The sequence below is a fragment of the Gopherus flavomarginatus genome, chromosome 5 (assembly GCF_025201925.1).
Source record: "Gopherus flavomarginatus isolate rGopFla2 chromosome 5, rGopFla2.mat.asm, whole genome shotgun sequence".
Classification (NCBI taxonomy): domain Eukaryota; kingdom Metazoa; phylum Chordata; order Testudines; family Testudinidae; genus Gopherus; species Gopherus flavomarginatus.
The window spans coordinates 20,322,317-20,344,875 of NC_066621.1; the positions used below are offsets into that span (position 1 = coordinate 20,322,317).

Here is a 22,559-nt window from a genome sequence, read left to right on the forward strand (position 1 = left end):
TCCCGCTTAGAAATGGAACTGGATCAAAGTGCTCTAGGGACTGACTGCACTGTCAGTGTGAAGCAGTAGGGTCCACACGGACACTTAGTGCATGGTAGATTTGTACCCCAGCTTTTTGCGAACTAAGTGTTAGTGTAGGTAAGTCCTATATGTTCTCACTGGGTTTCCATGCCCTTCTTTCTAAGGCAACTTCACCATGTAAAGTCCTGTTCAAATTGTTTCTTAACTTCTGTATTAATGTTGGGGCTGAGAGCCAAAAGCCTCTTGCATTTACACGCTTTACACTCCTTATATAGTTCTCAAGCCAGTTCATAGATCCCAAGACAGCGTTTGATTTTTTTAGATGTAACTGGTGTATAGTAGACTCATGTTACATGATATGCATGTACATGCTCTCGCCGCTTTTACACAGGTATATCCATTACCAGAGAGCCAAAGTTGGGGAAACATAGGTCCTACCTGGTCAGCCCAACCCTCTTGAGGTGAAGATGAGCCCCCATCACTTACCAGCACTGCTGCATTCATTCTCAAGCGGTGCTTAAAAGATGTTCTCTTTTCCATTCTGGGCACCTCAGGCAGGACTGACTCGTCTGTAAACTGATCACCCGACCTCCCTTTTTGGCTGAAAACAGTTGACATAGACATAAGTATATATGATATGATTGATATTACTGTTCTGTTTTGGGGGTCTGACCGTAGATTCTGTCTATCACACTGCCCTGCTCACAATCTGAGCACCTCACAGTTACTGATAGATTTTTCCCTCACAACACCCTTGTGAGGTAGGAAGGTAGTGTTCCCATTTTACAGGTGGGGAACTGAGACAGGCTAGATGAGTGTCTTGCCCCACATCATACAACTGGTTTGTATCAGAGAAAAGAACTGAACCCAGGTCTTGTGAGTCCCAGCCCAGAGCCATAATCACTTTTTCAGGTTGGTGACGTCCTCATTTGAAGTGAAGAGTTTTCAGGTAGCAGTGATAATGGTGATTATCCAGAGAATGCTTGACCTTGAATGGGGAGGTGTGTGAGTGGCAAAGCAAGATTTCCTTTGTTTTAGATTGTAATAAAATTTTCTATATCTTCAACATCTCACAACCCCCGATTGCCTTGTGTGACACCTTTGGGATCATGACCAACCAGCTGAGAAACACTGCACTAGGCCTCTCTTCCTTCCTAAGAAAATACTCATTTAGCCATGCAAGGCCCTGATCCTGCAATGTTATTTGGTCTCTGAGGGCATAAAACTCTCCCCGTAAACATGCCTTTTCAGAATTGGGGCTACAATTTAAAACTAATCACTATGGTTTTCCCTTAACAAACTATTCCACTGGGGCATTGAGTCACAAGAACATTTTTAGGATGCAAACTTTTCTCTAGGACAGGGGTCGGCAACCTTTCAGAAGTGCTGTGCCGAGTCTTCATTTATTCACTCTCATTTAAGGTTTCGAGTGCCAGTAATACATTTTAACGTTTTTAGAAGGTCTCTTTCTGTAAGTCTATAATATATAACTAAACTATTGTTGTATGTAAAGTAAATAAGGTTTTTAAAATGTTTAAGAAGCTTCATTTAAAATTAAATTAAAATGCAGAGCCCCCCCGGACAAGTGGCCAGGACCCGGGCAGTGTGAGTGCCACTGAAAATCACCTCACGTGCTGCCTTTGGCACACGTGCCATAGGTTGCCTACCCCTGCTCTAGGAGCTACATAGAGTGTTCCAAAATGTTAGCTGTCAACCAATGTCTATAATTTTGTGGTTGTAGCTAAGATTTGATTTGTGTTTCCATTATGAACCTGTTTTCAGAGGTGTACAGCTTGTCAACAGAAATTAGTTCTGGACTGATTTTAACATAACACATTTTAACCCAAATTCAGCAAATTCAGTCTGGATTTATACTTTTTTTTTTAATAAAAAAAAATTTAAAAAACAAATTCACATGATTTTCTTAGATGCTCTTGTAACTCACAAATAGTAGTGATTTTAAAGCCCAATTTTGCAGAAAGATAGTCCACAGTACTCACTAATCTTTTTAATTTCTTTAACAAATATTTCAGAAGGTCTGAGATAGCAGGCTATGAAACAGTCTACAGCGTGTGAGCAGAATGTATCCCTTCCCGCCCCCACCCCACCCCACCCCACCACTTATAGGGTTGGAGTGGGCCCTGTCCTCACACGGCTGCATTGGAAGGAACACAAAGACACTTCTCTGCACAAATACCATGTGTGGCAAGTAAGGGCTGCCCACAATTTCAGGGAGCTTAGGGATTGCTTCTGACTTCCACCCCTGCAGGAGCAAAAGGACAGAGAGGTTAGAGGCTTAGCAAAGTAATGGGTCCATCCCCGAAGAAGGAGATATACTACACCTATTAAGTGGGTGTAGTGAGTTACCTCCCTCAACAGATCATAGAATTGTATCACAGGACTGAAAGACACCTCGAGAGGTCTTCTAGTCCAGTCCCCTACACTCATGGCAGCACTAAGTATTATCTAGACCATGCCTGACACGTGTTTGTCTAAACTGCTCTTAAAAAGTTCCAGTAACTGAGATTCCACAATCTCCCAAGGCAATTTATTCCAGTGCTTAACCACCTTGACAGTTAGGACGTTTTTCCCAATGTCCAACCTAAACTGCCCTTGCTGCTATTTAAGCCCTTTGCTTCTTGTCCTATCCTCAGAGGTTAATAAGGAAAATGTATCTTCCTCCTCCTTGTAAAAACCTTTTATGTACTTGAAAACTGTTATCATGTCCCCTCTCAGTCTTCTTTTCTTCTGACTAAACAAACCTAATTTTTTAATCTTCCTTCATAGGTCATGTTTTTTAGACCTTTAATCATTTTTGTTTCTGTTCTCTGGACTTTCTTTAATTCGTCCACATCTTTCCTGAAATGTGTGCCCAGAACTGGACACAATACTCCAGTTGAGGACTAATCATCGTGGAGTAGAGCAGAAGAATTACTTCTTGTGTCTTGCTTACAACAGTCCTGCTAATACATCCTAGAATGATGTTTGCTTTTTTTGCAAGTGTTGCACTGTTGACTCATATTTAGCTTGTGATCCATTATGATCCCAGATCCCTTTCTGCAGTACTCCTTCCTCGGCAGTCATTTCCCATTTTGTATGTGTGCAACTGATTGTTCCTTCCTAAGTGGACAACTTTGCATTTGTCCTTAATGAATTTCATCCTATTTAATTCAGATAATTTCTATAGTTTGTCCAGATCGTTTCGAATTTTAATCCTATCCTCTAAAGCACGTGCAACTCCTCCCAGCTTGGTATCATCCGCAGTCTTTAGAAGTGTACTCTCTATACCATTATCTAAATCATTGATGAAGATATTGAACAGAACCAGATCCAGAACTGATCCCTGCGGGACCCCACTTGATATGCTCTTCTACTGTCTGGGAACGGTTTTCCAGCCAGTTATGCATCCACCTTATAGTAGCTTCATCTAGGTTGTATTTCCCTAGTTTGTTTATGAGAAGGTCATGCGAGACAGTATCAAAAGCCTTACTATAAAGTCAAGATAGACCACATCTACTGCTTCCTCCCATTCCACACGGCTTGTTACCCTGTCAAAAAAAGCTATTAGGTTGATTTGACACAATTCGTTCTTGACAAATCCATGCTGTTACTTACCACCTTATTATCTTCTAACTGTTTGCAAATTCATTGCTTAATTATTTGCTCCATTATTTTTCTGGGTACTGAAGTTAAGCTGACTGGTCTGTAATTCGCCGAGTTGTCCTTATTTCCCTTTTTATAGATTGGCACTATATTTGCCATTTTCCATTCCTCTGGAATCTCTCCTGTCTTCCATGACTTTTCGAAGATAATTACTAATGGCTCAGATATCTCCTCAGTCAGCTCCTTGAGTATTCTAGGATGTATTTCATCAGGCCCTGCTGACTTGAAGACATCTAACTTGTCTAAGTAATTTTTAACTTGTTCTTTTCCTATTTTAGCCTCTGATCCTACCTCACTTTCACTGTGTTAGACGTCCAATCGCTACTAAACTTTTTTGGAGAAAACTGAAACAAAAAAGTCATTCAGCACTTCTGCCATTTCCGCATTTTCTGTTATTGTTCCCCCCTCTCCCCTCCCCCCCTCCCCCCCACACTGAGTAACAGGCCTACCTTGTCTTTGGTCTTCCTCTTGCTTCTAGTGTATTTGTAGAATGTTTTCTTGTTACCCTTTATGTCTCTATCTAGTTTTGTCTTGTTTTGTGCCTTGGCCTTTCTAATTTTGTCCCTACATACTTATGTTATTTGTTTATATTTAGCCTTTGTAATTTGACCTAGTTTCCACTTTTTATAGGACTATTTTTTGAGTTTCAGATCATTAAAGGGTAAGTCAGGGTGGTCTCTTGCCATACTTCCTACCTTTCCAATGCAGTGGGATAGTTTGCTCTTGTGCCATTACTAATATCTCTTTGAAAAACTGCTGACTCTCCTGAACTGTTTCTCCTCTTAGACTAGCTTACCATGGGATCTTACCTACTGTCATAGTATAATTCCCAAATCTGGACCTTAGCGTCCAAAATATGGGTACTAGCATGAATTCCCCTAAGCTTAATTACCAGCTTAGATCTGATAGGCTGCCACCAATCAGGACTTAAGTAGAGTGCCTGATAGACTCTAGTGTCCCCAAACCCTTCCCTGGGGACCCCTAAGACCCAGATTCCTTGAGTCTCACAACAAAGGGAAATAAACCATTCCCTTCCCCCTCTTTACCTCCTCTCAGATCTTTCCCGCCCTCGGTACCCTAGGAGATCACCGTAATTCAAATCCTTGAATCACCACTTCCCCTCCCTTCTTCCCCGGAGAGAGATACACAGATAAACGCCGAGAGCAGGCTTTTCTTCCCTCCTCCCTTTCCTTTCTCCCACCAGTTCCCTGGTGAGTACACAGACTCAAGTCCTTCGAGCCTTAACTAGGAGAAAAAAATCAGACAGGTCTTAAAAGCAAAACTTTTAATAAAAAAAGAAAGAAAAAAGTAACAGGTTTATCTCTGCAATTTAGATGGTAAACAGTTACAGGGTCTTTCAACTTATAAACAATAGAAAGAAACTTTCTCCAGCAGAAACACAATTTAAACTACTTCCAGCAAGTACACTTATGCAAATGGAAAAAAAACAAATTAAAAGACTGTGACCGCCTTTTCTTACTTACAATTCTGAATAGATAAGAGACTGTAGCAGGGAGATTGGCAGAAACCTGGTTGCACCTCTAGCCCCATCCAGGACCCAGAGAGAACAAAGCCAAACCCCAAACCCAAAAACAAAAGCTTCCCTCCACGAGATTTGAAAGTATCTTGTCTCCTGATTGGTCCTCTGGTCAGGTGTTTGCAGGTCACTGTTTGTTAACCCTTTATAGGTGAAAGAGACATTAACCCTTAGCTATCTGTTTATGACACGCCCCCCAAATCACAGACAGTGGGGAACCTCACTGGCGGTGATTTCTTCCTATAACTTTAGAATAAACAGATTAATACAACACATGTACCTTTATATATACTACTAAGTATGTGAACTACAAGACTTGCTACATTTTAAGGACAAATTTCAACCAGTGAATTCTGGGAAACTTTCACGGGAGAGAGCATCAGCTACTTTGTTAGAAGCTCCTGAAATGTGTTGAATTTCAAAATCAAAATCTTGGAGAGCTAAACTCCATCGAAGCACTTTTTTGTTGTTTCCCTTGGCAGTATGAAGCCACTTTAGCGCAGCATGGTCAGTTTGTAGCTGGAACCGCCGTCCCCAAACGTATGGGCGTAGCTTTTCCAGGGTGTACACAATGGCATAGCATTCCTTTTCACTGACTGACCAGTGCCTTTCCCTCTCAGACAGTTTCTTGCTGAGAAACACGACAGGATGGAAGTTGTGATCCGGTCCTTCCTGCATGAGAACTGCTCCTATACCACGCTCAGATGTGTCTGTGGTTACTAGGAATGGCTTGTCAAAGTCCGGGGCCCTTAGCACAGGGTCCGACATGAGCGTTGTCTTAAGCTGGGTAAAGGCCTTTTGAGGCTCATTAGTCCACTTGACTGCATCCCGTTTTGTCCTGGAAGTCATGGTTCCTGTTTTCTTGTGTTGGGGTGCCCTCTGCTGGTTTACTGTCTGAATTACTGTTCCTCTGCTGCCTGCTCTGTTGCTAAGCAACAGAGTGTTTCTAACAAGCCTTCCGGAATAAAACTAGAACAAAAGGAAAACCTTCATTTGCATGTGTGTTCTGCTGGTGTAGTTGACTCACAGCTGGAGTTCTATTGTCTAACAAAAGACCCCTGTTAAACTTAATGGCCCTTGCCTGAGGCCATATCTATGCACAGCCAGACCGAAGCAAGGAAAAAAAAATTCTCTGGTTGCAGTTTAAAAAAATAACCCCCTACCCTCTGCTTATAACCAGCTAGCAGAGAAGCAAATTAATAATCTTACTGGCTTTTGGATTCTTATCACACACGCTGCCACCATGTCATAGTATAATTCCCAAATCTGGACCTTAGTGTCCAAAATATGGGTAATAGCATGAATTCCCCTAAGCTTAATTACCAGCTTAGATCTGATAGGCTGCCACCAATCACCACTTAAGTAGAGCATCTGATAGACTCTAGTGTCCCCAAACTCTTCCCTGGGGACCTCCAAGATCCAGATTCCTTGAGTCTCACAACAAAGGGAAATAAACCATTCCCTTCCCCCTCTTTACCTCCTCCCAGATCTTTCCCGCCCTGGGTACCCTAGGAGATCACTGTAATTCAAATCTTTTTTGTGAGTTTCAGATCATTAAAGGGTAAGTCAGGGTGGTCTCTTGCCATACTTCCTATCTTTCCAGTGCAGTGGGATAGTTTGCTCTTGTGCCATTACTAATATCTCTTTGAAAAACTGCTGACTCTCCTGAACTGTTTCTCCTCTTAGACTAGCTTACCATGGGATCTTACCTGCCAACTCCCTGAGTTTACTAAAGTCGGTCTTCTTGAAATCCATTATCTTTATTGGACTGTTTTCCCTCCTACCATTCCTTGGAATTATGAACTCTCTCATTTCATGATCACTTTCACCCAAGCTGCCTTCTACTTTCAGATTCTCAACCAGTTCCTCCCTATTTGTCAAAATCAAATCTAGAACAGCCTCTTCCCCAGTAGCTTTCTCCACCTTCGGAAACAAAAAATTGTCTCCAATACATTCCAAGAACTTGTTGGATAATCTGTGCCTTGCTGTGTTATTTTCCCAACACGTGTCTGAGTAGCTGAAATCCCCCATCACCACCAAGTCCTGTGCTTTGGATGATTTTGTTAGTTGTTTAAAAAAGCCTCATCCACCTTTTCTTCCTGGGTAGATGGTCTGTAGTAGACCCCTACCATGACATCACCCTTGTTTTTTACCCCTTTTATCCTTAGCCAGAAACTTTCCACAAGTCTGTCTCCTATTTCCATCTCAATCTCAGTCCAAGTGTATAAAATAACATCTCCTCCCATTTTTCCCTGCCTGTCCTTCCTGAGCAAGCTGTACCCTTCTATCCCAATATTCCAGTCATTTGTATTATCCTACCAAGTCTCTGTGATGCCAATTATGTCATAGTTGTGTTTATTCACTAGTATTTCTAAATTCTTCCTGTCATTTCCCCATACTTCCGGTTCTTCCTGCTTATTCCCCATACTTCTCAGATGTTGATAGGGTTGCCAGGTGTCCGTTTTTTGACCAGAATGCTTGGTCAAAAAGGGGACCCCGCTAGCTCCAGTAAGCATCACCGACTGGGCTGTTAAAAGTCCAGTTGGCAGTGTAGCCATGCTAAGGCGGCCCTCTGCCTGCCCTGGTTCTGCATGGCTCCTGGAAGCAGCAGTGTGTCTCCCCTCCAATTCCTAGGCACAGGGGCAGCCAGGGGGCTCCGTGTGCTGCTCCCAACCCAAGTGCCAGCTCCGCAACTCCGATTGTCCAGGAACCACGGCCAATGGGAGCTTTTGGGTGGCACCTGCGGACAGCGCAGTGCGCAGAGCCACCTGGCCACCCCTCCGCATAGGAACTGGAGGGGGGACATGCTGCTGCTTCTGGGAGAAGCCTGAGGTAAGCACTGCCTGAAGTCTGCACCCCTGACACGCACATACACACCCCTGTGCACCCCAGCCCCCTGCTCCAGCCCTGATCCCTCTCCTGGCCTCCGAACCCCTCAGTCCCAGCCTGGAGCACCCTCCTGCACCCCAAACCTCTCAGCCCCACCCCAGAGCCTGCATCCCCAGCTGGAGCTCTCACACCCCTGCACCCTGACCCCCTGCCCCAGCCTGGATTCCCCTCTCGCACCCTGAACCCCTCATTTCTGACCCTACCCCAGAACCCACACCCCCAACTCAGAGCCTAGACTCCCCTCCCCCAACACCCTGCCTCAACCCAGAGCCCCCTCCCATATTCCCATACCCCTCAGCTCCACCCCCCAGCCCAGACCCCCTTCCTGCACCCCAAACCCCTCAATCCCACCCCCCTGATCTTGACACCCCGCCCCCGAGCTAGAGCCCTCACCCCCCTCGCACATCCCCTAACCCCCTGAGCCAGCCCAGTGCGAGTGAGGGAGGGGGGATGGAGTGAGCAGGGGGCAGGGCCTCAGAGAGAGGCAGAGTAGGGGTCGGGGCAAGGGTGTTTAGTTTTGTGCGAGTAGAAAGTTGGCAACCCCAGATGTTGAGCCTCTCTGAGGCATAGTGCCTCCAAGTTCTCTCCCTGAGCGGTGCACGTTTTCATCATCCTTTATAGTGGGCGTCCTGCAAATAATATGATCTAATCAGTTTTGCCACTCTTAGTTAGGTTGAGTAGACTCTTGTTCCATATGTTGTCCTGATGAGCCAATGGGACATCGACATCAATGGAACTACTCACAGAGTAAGGTGCTACTTAGTATCAGAGGGGTACCCGTGTTAGTCTGCATCCACAAACCAAGGAGGAGTCTGGTGGCACATTAAAGACTAACAGATTTATTTGGGCATACGTTTGGAGTGAAAATTACATGGAGATGCATGGAGTGAAAATTACAGATATAGGCATAAATATATTGGCACATGAAGAGAAGGCAGTTACCTTACTACTTAATGTGAGTAGAAGTGGGAGAACTGGGCTCATCATTAGTTCTGATACTGATTAGGTAGATATTTCTGTATTCACTGAAAGTTCCTTAAAGGAGTAAGAATGGTCCAGTGGTCTAAGGACAGGACCAGTAGCCCGGAATTTGGTGTCACTTCACCTTGCCTGTTTCTGTACCTATAAAATGGGGGAAATGATACTTGGCTCACAAGGGAATTGTAAAGATTAGTTAATGTTTTGTAATACACTCTGAAGATGAAAAGTGCTGTGTAAATGCTTATTATAATTACAAGCAATTCACATCTCAGAAATGACATTAGAGTTGTGGTATGCACACAAAAACAAGGAATTGAAAACTAGCCTGATGCCTCGTGGAAAACATATACAATTATTCTATGTAGGGTCAGTTCTCTTTAGTGTTTTAAAATAATTGAAAAATAAATAGGAAATAAACTAGGAAATTACTATAATGTTACAAATGAAAATTTTCAGCTAGGGAACAAAAATCAAGAGTTACTAAATTCTTCAGCTGTAGGGATGCTGTTTTCATAAATGTTCTCAGTAATAAAGAACAAGGAAAAAGAGATCTTGAAAATCTGATACTGAAGCCCTATTTATCCATTAGTATTTGTTTCAAAGATGTTGGCTACTCTTTTATGGTCGAGTGTCCCAACACAAACTAGGTAAACTTGTTGAGTTCAAGTGTTATAGATTTGACTCTTAGTGTACACTTCTTTGATGGGTTTCTCCCTCAAGTTCAGCAGGTCTCCTTAACTGCACCCACAAAAATATATCAAAGCAGATATATTGGCAAATTTTACTGGAGCATTTAACGAGGCCTGCTGAAAACAGACCTTTAGTGTTCTTTTCATATCGAGATTGCATCAGTCCAATCATTTCCCAGCATTTTCCTAACAGCTGGGAATCCTGTAACTCAGCTGTATTTTGTAGTGAAATCTTGCTTTCCCTAACACTCGACTTCTTGTTCCTTTTTAACAGCGGTTTGACTCCTCCCAAACGTAGTCGAGGGAAGCCAGCCCTTTCTCGGGTCCCCTTCTTGGACGGTGTGAATGGAGACTCTGATTTCAGCAGCTCAGGTGAGAATAATGTCTATAGAAGAAGCTCTCCGTGGCAGACACAGTCTTGTTTTCTTTTATGTTTGTACAGTGCCTGGCACTCTGGGTCCTGGTTTGTGATTGGGACTCTGAGGCGCTACCACCGTACAAATAATAACTAATACGAATAAAAGGAGCGCCATCTCTGAAGCTGACTTCTTGGCTGTTCACTGTCCTATTGCTATCACTACTTTCCTTGTCAGTGTGTGCCATAGATCAGTGTCATTAAGCCACACTCTTCTAATATTACCCAAGGCAATTCTCTGGTTTTCTAGCACACCCATGATCAGATTCTGATCTCAGGTACTGAGGCCAGTCAGTGGAGTTATTGCAGATTTACACAGGTGCAGCTAAGATCAGAATCTTAACTCTCTACTATACATCTATCCCCTTCTTTATAGCCACTGTACTCATCTCCTATCTCAATGGAAACTGTTATTGTCAAGGACATTGTACACTCAGCAAACTGCTGCTGAGATAAGCTTTACATGGCCGGCGCACTTCTGGGGAAGTTTGAATTTCTGGCAGAGTTCTGTGTGTTTTAACCTCACATTGGGATAGCAAAAGAAAAAATGCATCATATATTTCCCAACCTCATCCTCACTTAGGTCATCCTATGTATGTATTTCTCTGATTCATTCTGACTTCTGATGCAGTCTGTAGTCTGCATTCTACAGTAAAGTGACCGTTCACCTCTGGCAGAGACTCTCTCACCCTGGGAAATTCACATTAATTAAAACTCCTTCTCAGAGGCCAGCAGATAGCAGATTAGTCATGTGTCCCCCTGTGACGCGGCGCGGCCGCAGCTTGTCCTGCAGCGGGGCTGTGGGATATCCCACCGCCTTGCTGTCAGTAGCCTTAAACCCGGGCCCTGGTCAGGGCGGGGCAACAACCAACGTGAGTCAATAGGCTCAGGCCCTTAGGCAGGGCTGAGCAATAACAGTTCTAGGCCCGGCCCTTAGGTCAGGGCGGGGCAGCAAACACAGTAAATCACTAGGTGGCTTTCAGCCTCCTCAGAGCAGGCAAAAGGGGGAGCCTGCCACCCACAAGTTGGGTGGCAGAGGGGGACGCAGGCCCTCCCACTCCACTGTGTCCTGGCCTGGGGCCCTAGCAGCGGCGTGGAGGCGCTGCTGTCAGTGGGGATCCAAGCCTCAACACACTGACATTGGTTCTGGCAGTGTTGCAGCCAGACTGGGGTCGGCTACCCCCGGGCCACTTCCACTCTCCCCCTCATCGAGTACCTGAGTCGTCGTGGTGTCAGCAGAGGGGTCAACCACCATTGGCTCCTCAGGGTAAGTGTTCACGGGTGGGCTCAGCGGGTCCTCGGGGTAGCTGGAGCGGGGCGGTCCTGGCCAGTCCTCCTCGGGGTTGCTGGCGCGGGGCAGACTCGGCTCTTCCTCCAGGTAGCTGGAGCGGGGCGGTCCTGGCCAGTCCTCCTCGGGGTTGCTGGCGCGGGGCAGACTCGGCTCTTCCTCCAGGTAGCTGGAGCGGGGCGGTCCCGGCCAGTCCTCCTCGGGGTTGCTGGCGTGGGGCAGACTCAGCTGGTCCTCCTCAGGGTATTGAGTGCAGGGCAGGCTCAGCTGGCCGGGCGTGAGCGTCGGCGAGCCGGGGCCGCAGGCCTCTGGCCGCTGCGGGAGCTGGGGGCCCACTGGGTTCTGCGGGTCAGCTTTTGTACTTCTGGGTCTGCGCCGTGACCTCTGAGGGGCGGGCGCAGGCCCCGGTGGCCTGGCCCACAGCAGGGTTGAGAAAGGTTTGTCCCGCAGCGGGGCTGTGGGATATCCCACTGCCTCGCTACACCCCCACATGGAACTTTTGCAGCCCTTCTGGCTATGATAAAAATGGTAGCTAATCTTATTCCATCCACCTGAGCTAGACATTGCCTGCAGGGATTAAGCAGCCAGATAAGTGACAGCAGAATAGTCTGTGTGTTTGTACTCCATTGAAAAAAATCCCGCTGTCTGAACAGTGGTGCGGATTCATCCCTAGTGTAACGTCGCTGATTTCAGTAGAGATTCACTAGGGGTGGATTTGAGCCGTTATAATTTTGTTCTGGGGCTTACTGGGCCAAATTAATCTCTGATGATTTCATTTTATGGGAGTTGCACCCATTTAATCTAGAACTGAATCTGATCAGTGTTTCTATATTAAAGGTTTCTCTTGATTCAGGCATGTGGTTGGAGCTGCAATTTAGGGTATTAGAAGGGAGTTATGGTGACCCTATCCCATGAATTAAGAGGTTCTGATCTTGCAAGTCTGACGATATATATTACTATGGCATTAATACGACTGGGCTTTTGCCATGGGACCCATCGATTACGAGATCTTCCATGGGTGTTTTGTGGGGGCTGTTTTGTTTTAATGTTCACAACTGTTGATATTTTAGAGGTTTGTGTGGCGTAGGTGGTAAAATAGCTGAATAAACCTCACTGTGAGGTGCACAGTAAAACTGGGGATTGCGTGATTGGCTGACAGAGGCTAGAAGCCCAGCCACAACACCGTGATAACACAAAGGAGTATAAAACAACATCTTAAATGGATGTGTCTAGTTGGTAGAGCTGGTAACTGGTACACAGAACCCCTGGATTCTCCTCCTAGCTCTGCCACTGAGTTGCTGTGCACTCTGGGGCAAATCACTTCACCTCTCTGTGCCTGAGTTTCTGCAGTTTTATAATGGGGCTAATATTGCTGTAATGAAATCATCAGTGCAGGATTATCATTCCTGTGCCTTGTGCCTCCAGTATAAGTGTTGTGAGAAACTCCCCAGCTCTCAAGACTTTTGACCCCTGAAGCACCTCTGCCGTTGTTTGACAACTCTGGATCATTGAGTATCCAACCTCAAGTATCTCAAATCGTTTTGGCTGGTTCCTTTCAACCGTGGGAAGCAAGAGCTCCCCTAAACCCTGCATTGCATATAAAAACACAACTAAGGACTTAACTTGATGATTACCTGTTCTGTTCATTCCCTCTGGGGCACCTGGCACTGGCCACTGTCGGAAGACAGGACACTGGGCTAGAAGGACCTTTGGTCTGACCCGGTATGGCCATTCTTATGTGCTCATCTATAATACCATTTATTTTATGGCAAGCTGGGGTGTGAATCTACCCCGCACTAGACTGCCGCGGACTAATTGTCCGCATGTGCATTAACAGTTATTTGGTGTGCTTTGGTCTAGTCCTGTTTCAAAGAGCATTAATTAAACATTTATGTGCGTCAGCAGGGTGCGCATAGACAGTTGGTCTATGGCAGGCTAGTGCGGGGTAGATTCATGCCCCAGCTTGCTGCAAATCGATTGATCATGAAGACAAGCCTAAGATTCCTCTTTTTTTTCCTTTCAAAAAATTTAAAAGGCGTCAAACCACATCTTTCCCCCAAGCACTTCTTGTTATGAATGGAATTCACCCCTGCACGAAAGTTACACTTAAACCCTATTTTGAAGGTTGAAGTGATGAGAAATGCTTTGAGTCTGCTCTTTGCACAAGAGTGAATGTTACCCATTATTTGTACTGGTGTTTACAAAAGTATCTTCTGCTTTGGTGACTCTTCTGTTCAGAACTATTCCACCTGTCATCAAGCTACATGTACCACTGTTATCACCCTGTGACTCTTCTTAAAAAATTCAGTGAAAAATCTTAGTCCTGCTTAGAAATCACATAGAGCCTGAGGTGTTGATTCCCCCACAACTGCAGTTGAAGTCAGCTACAGGTCTTAACACTACCTTTTGATTAACAGGTTTCTTAGATGTGTGTGTTTCTAAATCACCGTATTGCATTTTTAATAAAACTTTAACTGAAGCACCACTGTTGAAAATGTTGTATTGGGAAATGAGATCAGAAGGAAAAGCACTTACCACCTTCTCAGCTGTTCTTTGCTCACCTTTCCCTGGTGTTGTGAGAGCTGTACTGGGGACCCTGCTGAGCCAAGTCAGAGTGTTTCAGAATTTGGAGGAGCTGGAGCACAGATTTACTATTAGGGAAGTAATGATTTATAAAATATTGTTGGTCTGGGTCCAAGCAGGGCTGCACTGGCTGCAAAGGCATCCCAGAGGCAAAGCCATGCGCATTTTGCATCAGAAGAAAGCAAGGTTGGCATGGGACTAGTGAGACCTACCTCGTGTCAAGTTGGAGATGGTTGGGGAAATTCCAGGCAATGGGACCATCTTTTTGTTCTGTGTTTGTACAGCCCCTAGCACAGTGGGGTCCTGGTCCATGACTCGGGCTCCTAGCACTACGGTAATACAAATAATAATAATATAATAGTAATCTCCACACAACTGACCTTATAGTCACAAGTGGACAGATCCCAGTCTTCAACTTCCAAGATCTGAGTCATGAAGCCAGATTGTCCAGCACAGTAATTAAAATAGATTAGCCTGAGAGCGGGGGCTCTCATTGCACCATCCCAAGAGGAGGGGGAACTGTGTGGGATTGCTACTTACCTAAGGCATGGAGAGGTGGTGGAGACTCCCTTCCTGCTTACTTTACCCCGTGCTCTGCATGAGGATGAGAAGCAGCTCTGTTTCTGGTGTTGCACAACAATATAGAGCCTCAGAGCAGGGATATGGAGTGGCAGCAGAAGGCAAAAACAAGTGACTTTTCATTTTGCGTCAGCCCTCCATCAGGAAAATGGTGCTGATTATAAAATGATGTAGACGCACACGTACTCGTGGTGACATGTATCTATTTGTGGGGTAAACAGTGGGGCGGATGTAGGTTTATTTTGAACACAGTGAAATTTCAGCTGTGCTCTTACCACATAGCAACTGGTTTAAAAAAGCAAGCCAGAAATTCTGCTCGTGTATTTTAGCCACAACAGCAGTCTCATCTGTGTTAGCTGGTTGCTTTGGAGAATGTGTAGGCTGCTGTGTCTGAATTCGTAGGCAGAGATGTTTCTTCTGTTCCCATCTTCTCTATACTAATGGTTTCAGGCACTTCCAAGCCGTGTTTCTTTGTGATCCCTTAGGGAGAAACCTCCTGATGCCCTTTGAGAGCCATACTGAACTGGAACCTTTGGAGCTGGTGTGGGCAAAGTGTCGAGGCTATCCGTCCTACCCTGCCTTGGTAAGTACGCCTGTCACACAGGTTCCTCCTTTGCTGCTGCAGCAATTTTAGCAACGCAGAGTCCAGCGCTGGGGATGCGACATAGCCCGTTAGAAAAGAGAAACTTCCCCCAGATCACGTAATGCCTGGTTCTTTCCTTCGCGCTGTCAACTGCCATTTTGCTCATTGTTTCAGACCATTGGGAAAATGTTGCAAAACATAAATCTGTTGGTGCCAAGCAATGAGCGCTTTCTCTCCTATCTTGCAAGAGCTATCTATGCTGTTGGCCACATGAAACATTCATGTGCAATTACACACTTTGCTTGCATAGTTGCTGCAGTCACACATGTATATTCCTAATTGGCCATTTGCATGTGCAGATACCCAATGAATGTGTACAATTACAATAATTGCATGTGCAAATATGCTGTTGCGGCCACATTTTTGTGCCAAGCCTTAGGCACCTGGCCTTTTGAACAACAGTCCCTTAGTACCTTTCGAGATTGGTGCACAGGCTGTTGCTAAGAAGTCTGTAGACTGGCATCCGGGGTTTAAAGAAAACGTGCTAGAGTTCATGGTCTAAGACAATGAACACAGCTAGTGCTAAAAAGCGCAGTTAGCACTATGTTTTACAAGCATTATTTAAATAAGCAATAAAGAGAGAATTTTGACATAAGTTTGAACAGGAGCCAGATAGGCAGTAAGCGTGATTCTACTCTTCACAGTTTCTGCTGCATTTTACAAAGACATCTCTCAAGAAGCTGAATTTTTTGTTCCCCTTGTCTGTGTAATTTCCCAGTGTGGCTACCACTCGTGCATCTGCATTGTTGGGAGTGCTAGGATAGACAAAAAATTGATGGTCGCTGGTTACCCTTTGAGCTCTTGGATGGAAAATTGTAGGAAATGAAAGCTATTGTAGACAAAGGGGTGGAAAGTACAAAGGCGCCCATCTACACTGGTGTAACAGTAGATGTTTCACACCATGCTAGAGCTTAACCAGGGTTTATACTTGATTGTGGCCAAGCAGAATTCCATCACTGTTTGGCCAGTCACTGTAGACAGGACCGAACTATGCTAGAGTGGCGTTCATAATCCTTGTTCCTAGCCCAGGTAGGAGCCCAAAGTAGAGAACAATTGTTCTGTGCTGTCTCATATTGGCCTACTAAGACATTTTAAATCCTCGTTTGGCCACAAGCAGAGTTTAGACTGTGTCAAAGCTTGGTTTTTAAACAGTTATATCCGTATAGACAGAGTCTTATGTCATGGTTGAAACTGGACACAATCTGCTGTGCTGTGGAAGAGTGTTGTCAAATTTGTCCAGCTGGCCAGTGTCAGTGGCCAACAGGTCATCCAAGTCAGTAGGCTGCACCTCTGCACCCAGGTCAGAAAGCACAGAAGACTGGACCTGGTTTCATATCTGGTTTCTGCAGTTTCATCTTCCCCGTCTGACCTAATGTAAATGTTGGGCACATTGGCATTCCTGCCTTATACGGAGAGAATTGACACGTTTGCTTTTACATCTGTATTTTTGGCCAGAGTACCCCCGGATGTGGCACTGCCTGTCAACACTTCTGAAATACTAGACCGGATTCTCATTTGGTACCAGTGTAAATTCAGAAGTGACTCCACTGAAGTCCGTGGAGTTGCAGCCGGGTAAAACTGGCACGAGTGAGATCAACTTATGTCTATTGGATGCAATAATCTTGTTACATTTACTGTGTGAATTTAAATAATAAAACACTGGGTTTATACTAAGTTATTGACTACCAAAAAAGTATATTTTAAAATACAGTATTGTGACAGTACCTCACTCAAAGCTGTACGTTCAAGTCCTTCCCCTTTCAAAATTAGCCTCTGGGCTGGAGACCTTATGGGTCTCCCACAATACTGCATACGCCCTAGAGACAAACTCTCTTCTACAAAGACTCTGTGCGGGGAGTTACTCAAATGGAGCAGGAGGGTGCCTCTTGCTTATGTGTCATAGATTACTTTAACCATCTGGCTTGGACATACTGAAAGAGAAAGAGTATAGATAAGCTACATTTTCTCTGCTTCTCTTCAGGGCTTCATGCTTAGCATAATGGGACCTTGATCCTGACCAGAGCCTCTGATTGTTACTGTAGTACAACTATTACATTATAATCATAATGACTATCTAACTATCTTAGGTGCTTATATGGCTCCCATTGCCCGTTTCTGTCCTGACTGATATCCCATGTAAACTCATTGGCTTCAGACTGCATTTAGCTTGGCTATGAAGTTGTTTAATCTCTGGTGCTGAGTAGATCAAGAGCCCTCCCATTCGCACAAATGTATTTTGCATTGGGAAATCCCACATCTGCTGTCAAAAGTCTGAACTCTTTTGCATCCTCTTCCTCCCTCCTGTTCCCTGCCGGTTCCCTCCCTCCAGTGCCTTTTTGCTCAGGCAGCACAGAGCAGGGCTGTGCTCTTAGGCTGAACTTGCAGGAGGCTCCTCTGGTGAGGCTTTCAAAATACTGACCATGCGCCTCATCTGTCTCTCCAGATAATTGATCCCAAGATGCCGCGCGAGGGCCTCCTTCACAACGGAGTCCCTATCCCTGTCCCTCCCCTGGATGTGTTGAAGTTGGGGGATCAGAAGCAGACAGAGGCAGAAGAGAAGCTCTTCCTTGTCCTGTTCTTTGACAACAAGAGAACCTGGTGAGTGAACAGACATCACGGAATGGGCTGCCCAGAAGGAAGATTTAACAGAATCTCAGGACAAGGGGGCCTAATAAGGCTTCTCATTATTAAGGCAGATTTAAGGTGGAGCGTTTTTAAATACACAGCAATCACAAAAATCTGATTGAAGGGGTTTGCACACCTCTCCCTTGCCTGAATGCATGACAGTGGGGCAGCCTGCTTACATGATCAGCAGCTGGAAGAGGCATTTGCACTATGGCCTTACCCCAGGGTCACAGTATGCTTTTACAACAAAAATACTGAATTGTATCGAGAACTAATTTTACAGTCAAAATCAGCAGCCAATAAAAAGTGCCTTTTGTTCTGAAAGCTGAGGCAGACCGTGCAGCCAGTTCTACCGTTGTAGAGAAAGTTTGCTAAAATTTCTAGGTCAGCATTTTCAAAATGTTAGATTTATTCCACATTTAGACACCTAAACAAGCAGCCTCGTTTTTCAGAGGTGCTGAGTGCCTACAGTTTCCAGATCAGGCTATTTGTTCAAGTTCCATAATATGGATTTTAGGCACCTATCGTAAGGCATCCAAGTGAAAATTTTGTGCCTAGCTCTCGAGGACTTTATCATTCGATCTCAGACAGACTAAATACTCTGCTGACCTTGGCCTCAGTGGATGAGCAGGTTTATATGGTAGCAAAAGACTGATCAGATATAATAAGCCCCAAGCCAATGAAGTGCTTTGAAAATAAGCAATAAAGCCTTGAAATCCATAAGTGAAGCAATGTAAAGATTGTAAAATTGGAGCAACACACTGAGAGAGAGACAAGGGGGGTGAGCTAATATCTTTTAGTGGACCAGGTTCTGTTAGTGAAATAGACAAGCTATGGAGGTACACAGAGCTCTTCTTCAGGTCTCTGGAGAAGTTAGTCCACCAAAAGATATTACATAACCCACCTTGTCTCTCGTACATCTTGGGACTAATTACAGCTACAACAACACTGCAGACATCCTGGGAGAGAGGTGAGTCCCTATAATGATGCTGATAGCCACATCCTCGAGGAGCTGCATTAGTGAATCAGGAGCTCCCACAAGGAAAGAGGGACTGACTGTGCAAGTAAAAGTCACTTGGTAGGTAATATCCATGTGCCCTTCAGATCGCTGCCTCAAAGAGCTTACACTCGGAACAAAGTAGACACAGAGTAGACAGATACACTAGGAAACCCAGAAGAGATAATGAATAAGGTTTTTCTTTCTTCTTCCTTTATTATTAATTCTCCACTTGGCATTGCAAAATGGAATGAGGCTGGTATTTTTAAAGGAGCCCAAGGGAATTAGGCATCCACATCCCATTTCAATGAGCTTCTAACTCCCTTAGGCATGGTCTGCAATACACAGGTCGACGTAAGGCACCTCATGTTGGCCTAATTATGTCAGTGTCTCCACTGCAGCCTTGTCCTGCCGATGTAAGAGCCATGATACACCGATGTAATGACTCCATCTCCACAAGAGGCCTAGCACAGGGGTTCTCAAGCTTCATTGCACTGTATGACTGTAGCTTTCTGCAAAGCTAGAGAGATTTTAGCCCTTAGCCTTGAAAGGGCTGGAAGTCTTGGTGGCCCTGGGCCATTGGCCATTCTTTGCCATCTGTCCTCTCTCCATTTCTCTCGGTGACAGGGTTTTTGGTATTCTGCTTGGATTGCAGGCAATGGCTTCCGCGGGACAAAGTTCTTCCCCTTGGGGTGGACGACACGGTGGATAAGCTAAAGATGATGGAGGGCCGAAAAACCAGCATCCGCAAGTCCGTCCAGGTGGCGTACGACCGAGCAATGATCCACATGAGCCGCGTCCGGGGAGACCACCCCTTTGTCACGTCAAATTATCTGTAGGGAGTTGGAAATGCCCACTCTGCCACATGTTTTCAGACCCAGTGCTTGCGCCTGTTGGCACAGCAGACCTTGCCATGCACAGAATGGTAGGGGATTCCTCCCTGCCTGGAGGAGCATGATGGGGCGTCTGCTGTGTTCTTTTCTGTTCCTGTGCGAGATGCATTATGCCTAACAGTGTGAGCAGCTCCTATAAGTACCTTGATTCGTGCCAAAAAGCCTGTCCGAATTCTTTCTGAATGTGTCTCATTGAAGAGCCGGCAGGAGAGGAAGTGATGTATTAGGCTGGACCACAGGAAAGAAGCCAGGAAGAGCTGCAGTGTGACAGCTGTGTCTGGACAGAAGTCATGGTCAGCTGGTGAAGTGCAGAGTGAGCTGCAGTCTGATGGTTGGACCTCATGCCCCACATCTCTTGGGTTTTTAGTCTGCAGCCAGCCCTGAGTAATTCTCTGGAATCCATCACCATTGTAAATAAACCAGTACCCTTTAGTGGAACTCCAACTGGACTGTCTTGTGCCAAATTTATAATAACCATCACTGGACTTTTTTAATTTCATTTTTTAAATGACATTGGTTGCCCCATGGCATTAACAAATTTGTAGCCTACTGTTATTGTTATGACTCTCATGCCTATGTATATATAATATGTTTTCATGGTAGGTTTTCACCACAATTAGAAAAGATTGAGATCATATTTTGATAACTCCCTTTTTCCTTACGCACAGATGCACAGAGCTTTAAATATAAAAAACAAGTTCCCTAATTTTATTTTGTATTTTTATGTGTGTGTGACCTAGACATTTGTAGTCAATAGTTTCATGTGTAAATTTCAATTTCAGTGACCGTGTGACAATTCCAAGAACATGTACTTCATAGTGCATCATAACAGAGTATTGAGTCTGGGCAAGAAAACGTCTTTTATGGTTTTTTAACCTAATTTTGGAAGCGTCTAATCAGCTGGAGCAGCTTTACGGACAGTAACGTTGATCAGGGCGGGAGGAAGACACATTCTATGGTGTCGTTTTATGCACATTCAGTTTAAAATAACTAGTTGGAATGTCAGACCCCAATTCCTCTCTGCCCTTATTTTTTCACTGACTGTCTTTTTAAAGTTTTCCTCCAGCTTGGTTTGGACTGAATTAAAGCTGTGACTGGATTCCTGCTAGCTGGAGCGCATAACCATTTCACCCATTCTCACATAAACACATCTCTTCCCTGCTCTGTGGATCTCTAGCATTTGCGATCCATTCAGAACAAAAAAACAAAAACCCAGCTCTGCAGAGAATCCTGTGTTATTGCTTTTGTATTGCAAAAACGGGGACAGCTAATGTTTGACAGCTGATGACAAAACTTTTATTTTCTATTAGCCAAGGACTCATCATTTCTCTTATCTGTTCTGTTTTGTTGTGTTTTTTTTTTCTTTTAAATTTTGAGAACCAAAGGTGCAGATCAAGATTGTAGACAGAATATCATCCTTTCGCTTTTTAACTCAATATTTTTTTATTATTTTAACTTTTTCATACTAAAGAGAATGTGGGGAGAAAATAATAATAAATGGGAGGGAGGGGTGGGGGAATCACTGCCATTTCTACTTGGTCTACTTTTTTAAAGTACCACTTCTTATACATTGGGACATGGAACCACACTTTAAGGAAAATACCTGTAACATATAAGGATGGGGTATAGGATTTTGTAAAAAAAAATAATCCCTAAAGAGTGTGGATAGGGAAGGAGGTTGTGTACATAGTTGTAAAATATTGTTCTAAATTATTCAGGCCTATTGTCACCATTCTTGAAAGTCCTCAGTTGTGTTGCTGGGTCTTTTTGTATGCACACAGTATAATTTATTTAAAGGAACATACACTTTTTCCAGATAGTAGCTCAGCTGTGGACTTGTGACCTGTGTATAACTGTTTTAGGATCGTGGGGGTGGGATGGGGAATTTGTTTTGTTTTGTTTCTTTTATTTTTTTTTAAATGACATTTTAGAAGTTTAATTGGCTAATATCCTGCTGTTGCTACGGGACCTAAACGTTACTGTCAGTCTGCTGTAAAGCACAGATTGCTCTATTTATTGTAGAAAGTGAGTTTATTTGCTTTCTAGAATTGTTTATATCAGATGGTATAAGAGAGGTAATAAGAAAATCTATGCTTGTAAAGAAAAAAATGCTAATTTTACCTACTATAATCTGACTGTCTGAAACTATATTTTCTCTCTGAGAAATAAATGTTCTGATGTAAAATCTGTGGTTGTGTTGTCTGGCGTGTTCAGACTTTTGAAGACTGCTTTCCCACCCTCCGCCAGCCCACTGGGATGAAAAACATGCAAGAAACCAAGTGAGGATCGCATCTTGAAGAATTGTCCTCTTCTGCAGAGTGCTTACTGGCAAGCAGAGTAGGGTCTCTCTGATATCTGAGGAACATCTCCTTGGTTCCTCCAGGTCCCTTGCTAATTACCTGCTGCTATGGTTTGTTTCCCTTTATCCTCCGTATTGCCTTGGAATGAATGGCTCCATGTGGGATGTACTGCAGTAAACAATGAAAATAGTCCTGCAGAGGACGTGAAATTCACCCCTGGGCAGAGGACCAACGCAAGGCCTATGTGCCACTGAAGTCTCACTTAAACCCTGAGCCTGGATCCTGCCATCCCTCATTGATTTCAGAGGGACCGAGCATGGGTGCAGACGGTCTTCCTGTTCGTATCTCATTGCAGGATCAGGGCCTAACAGCTTAACTGGGACTTAAATGGTCCACATTGTGTTGGCACTCTGCGCATGGATGAATTTAACCCCGTGGTCTGAGGTGTCTGCTTCC

General features: G+C 44.5%; 1 protein-coding gene across 5 annotated transcripts in view; it reads left to right on the plus strand.

Annotated features, from left to right (window-relative positions):
• BRPF3 (bromodomain and PHD finger containing 3) overlaps positions 1-21,988 on the plus strand; it is a 50,864-nt gene extending 28,876 nt beyond the window's left edge. For all 5 annotated transcript variants that reach the window (XM_050956595.1, XM_050956592.1, XM_050956593.1 and 2 more), the window contains exons 10-13: positions 10,055-10,152; positions 15,131-15,228; positions 17,732-17,886; positions 19,566-21,988. In XM_050956595.1, coding sequence (XP_050812552.1) covers positions 10,055-10,152; positions 15,131-15,228; positions 17,732-17,886; positions 19,566-19,749 — 535 coding nt within the window. In that variant the 3' untranslated portion in view covers positions 19,750-21,988. The remainder of the gene's footprint in view (positions 1-10,054; positions 10,153-15,130; positions 15,229-17,731; positions 17,887-19,565) is intronic.
• Positions 21,989-22,559: the final 571 nt, after the last annotated feature.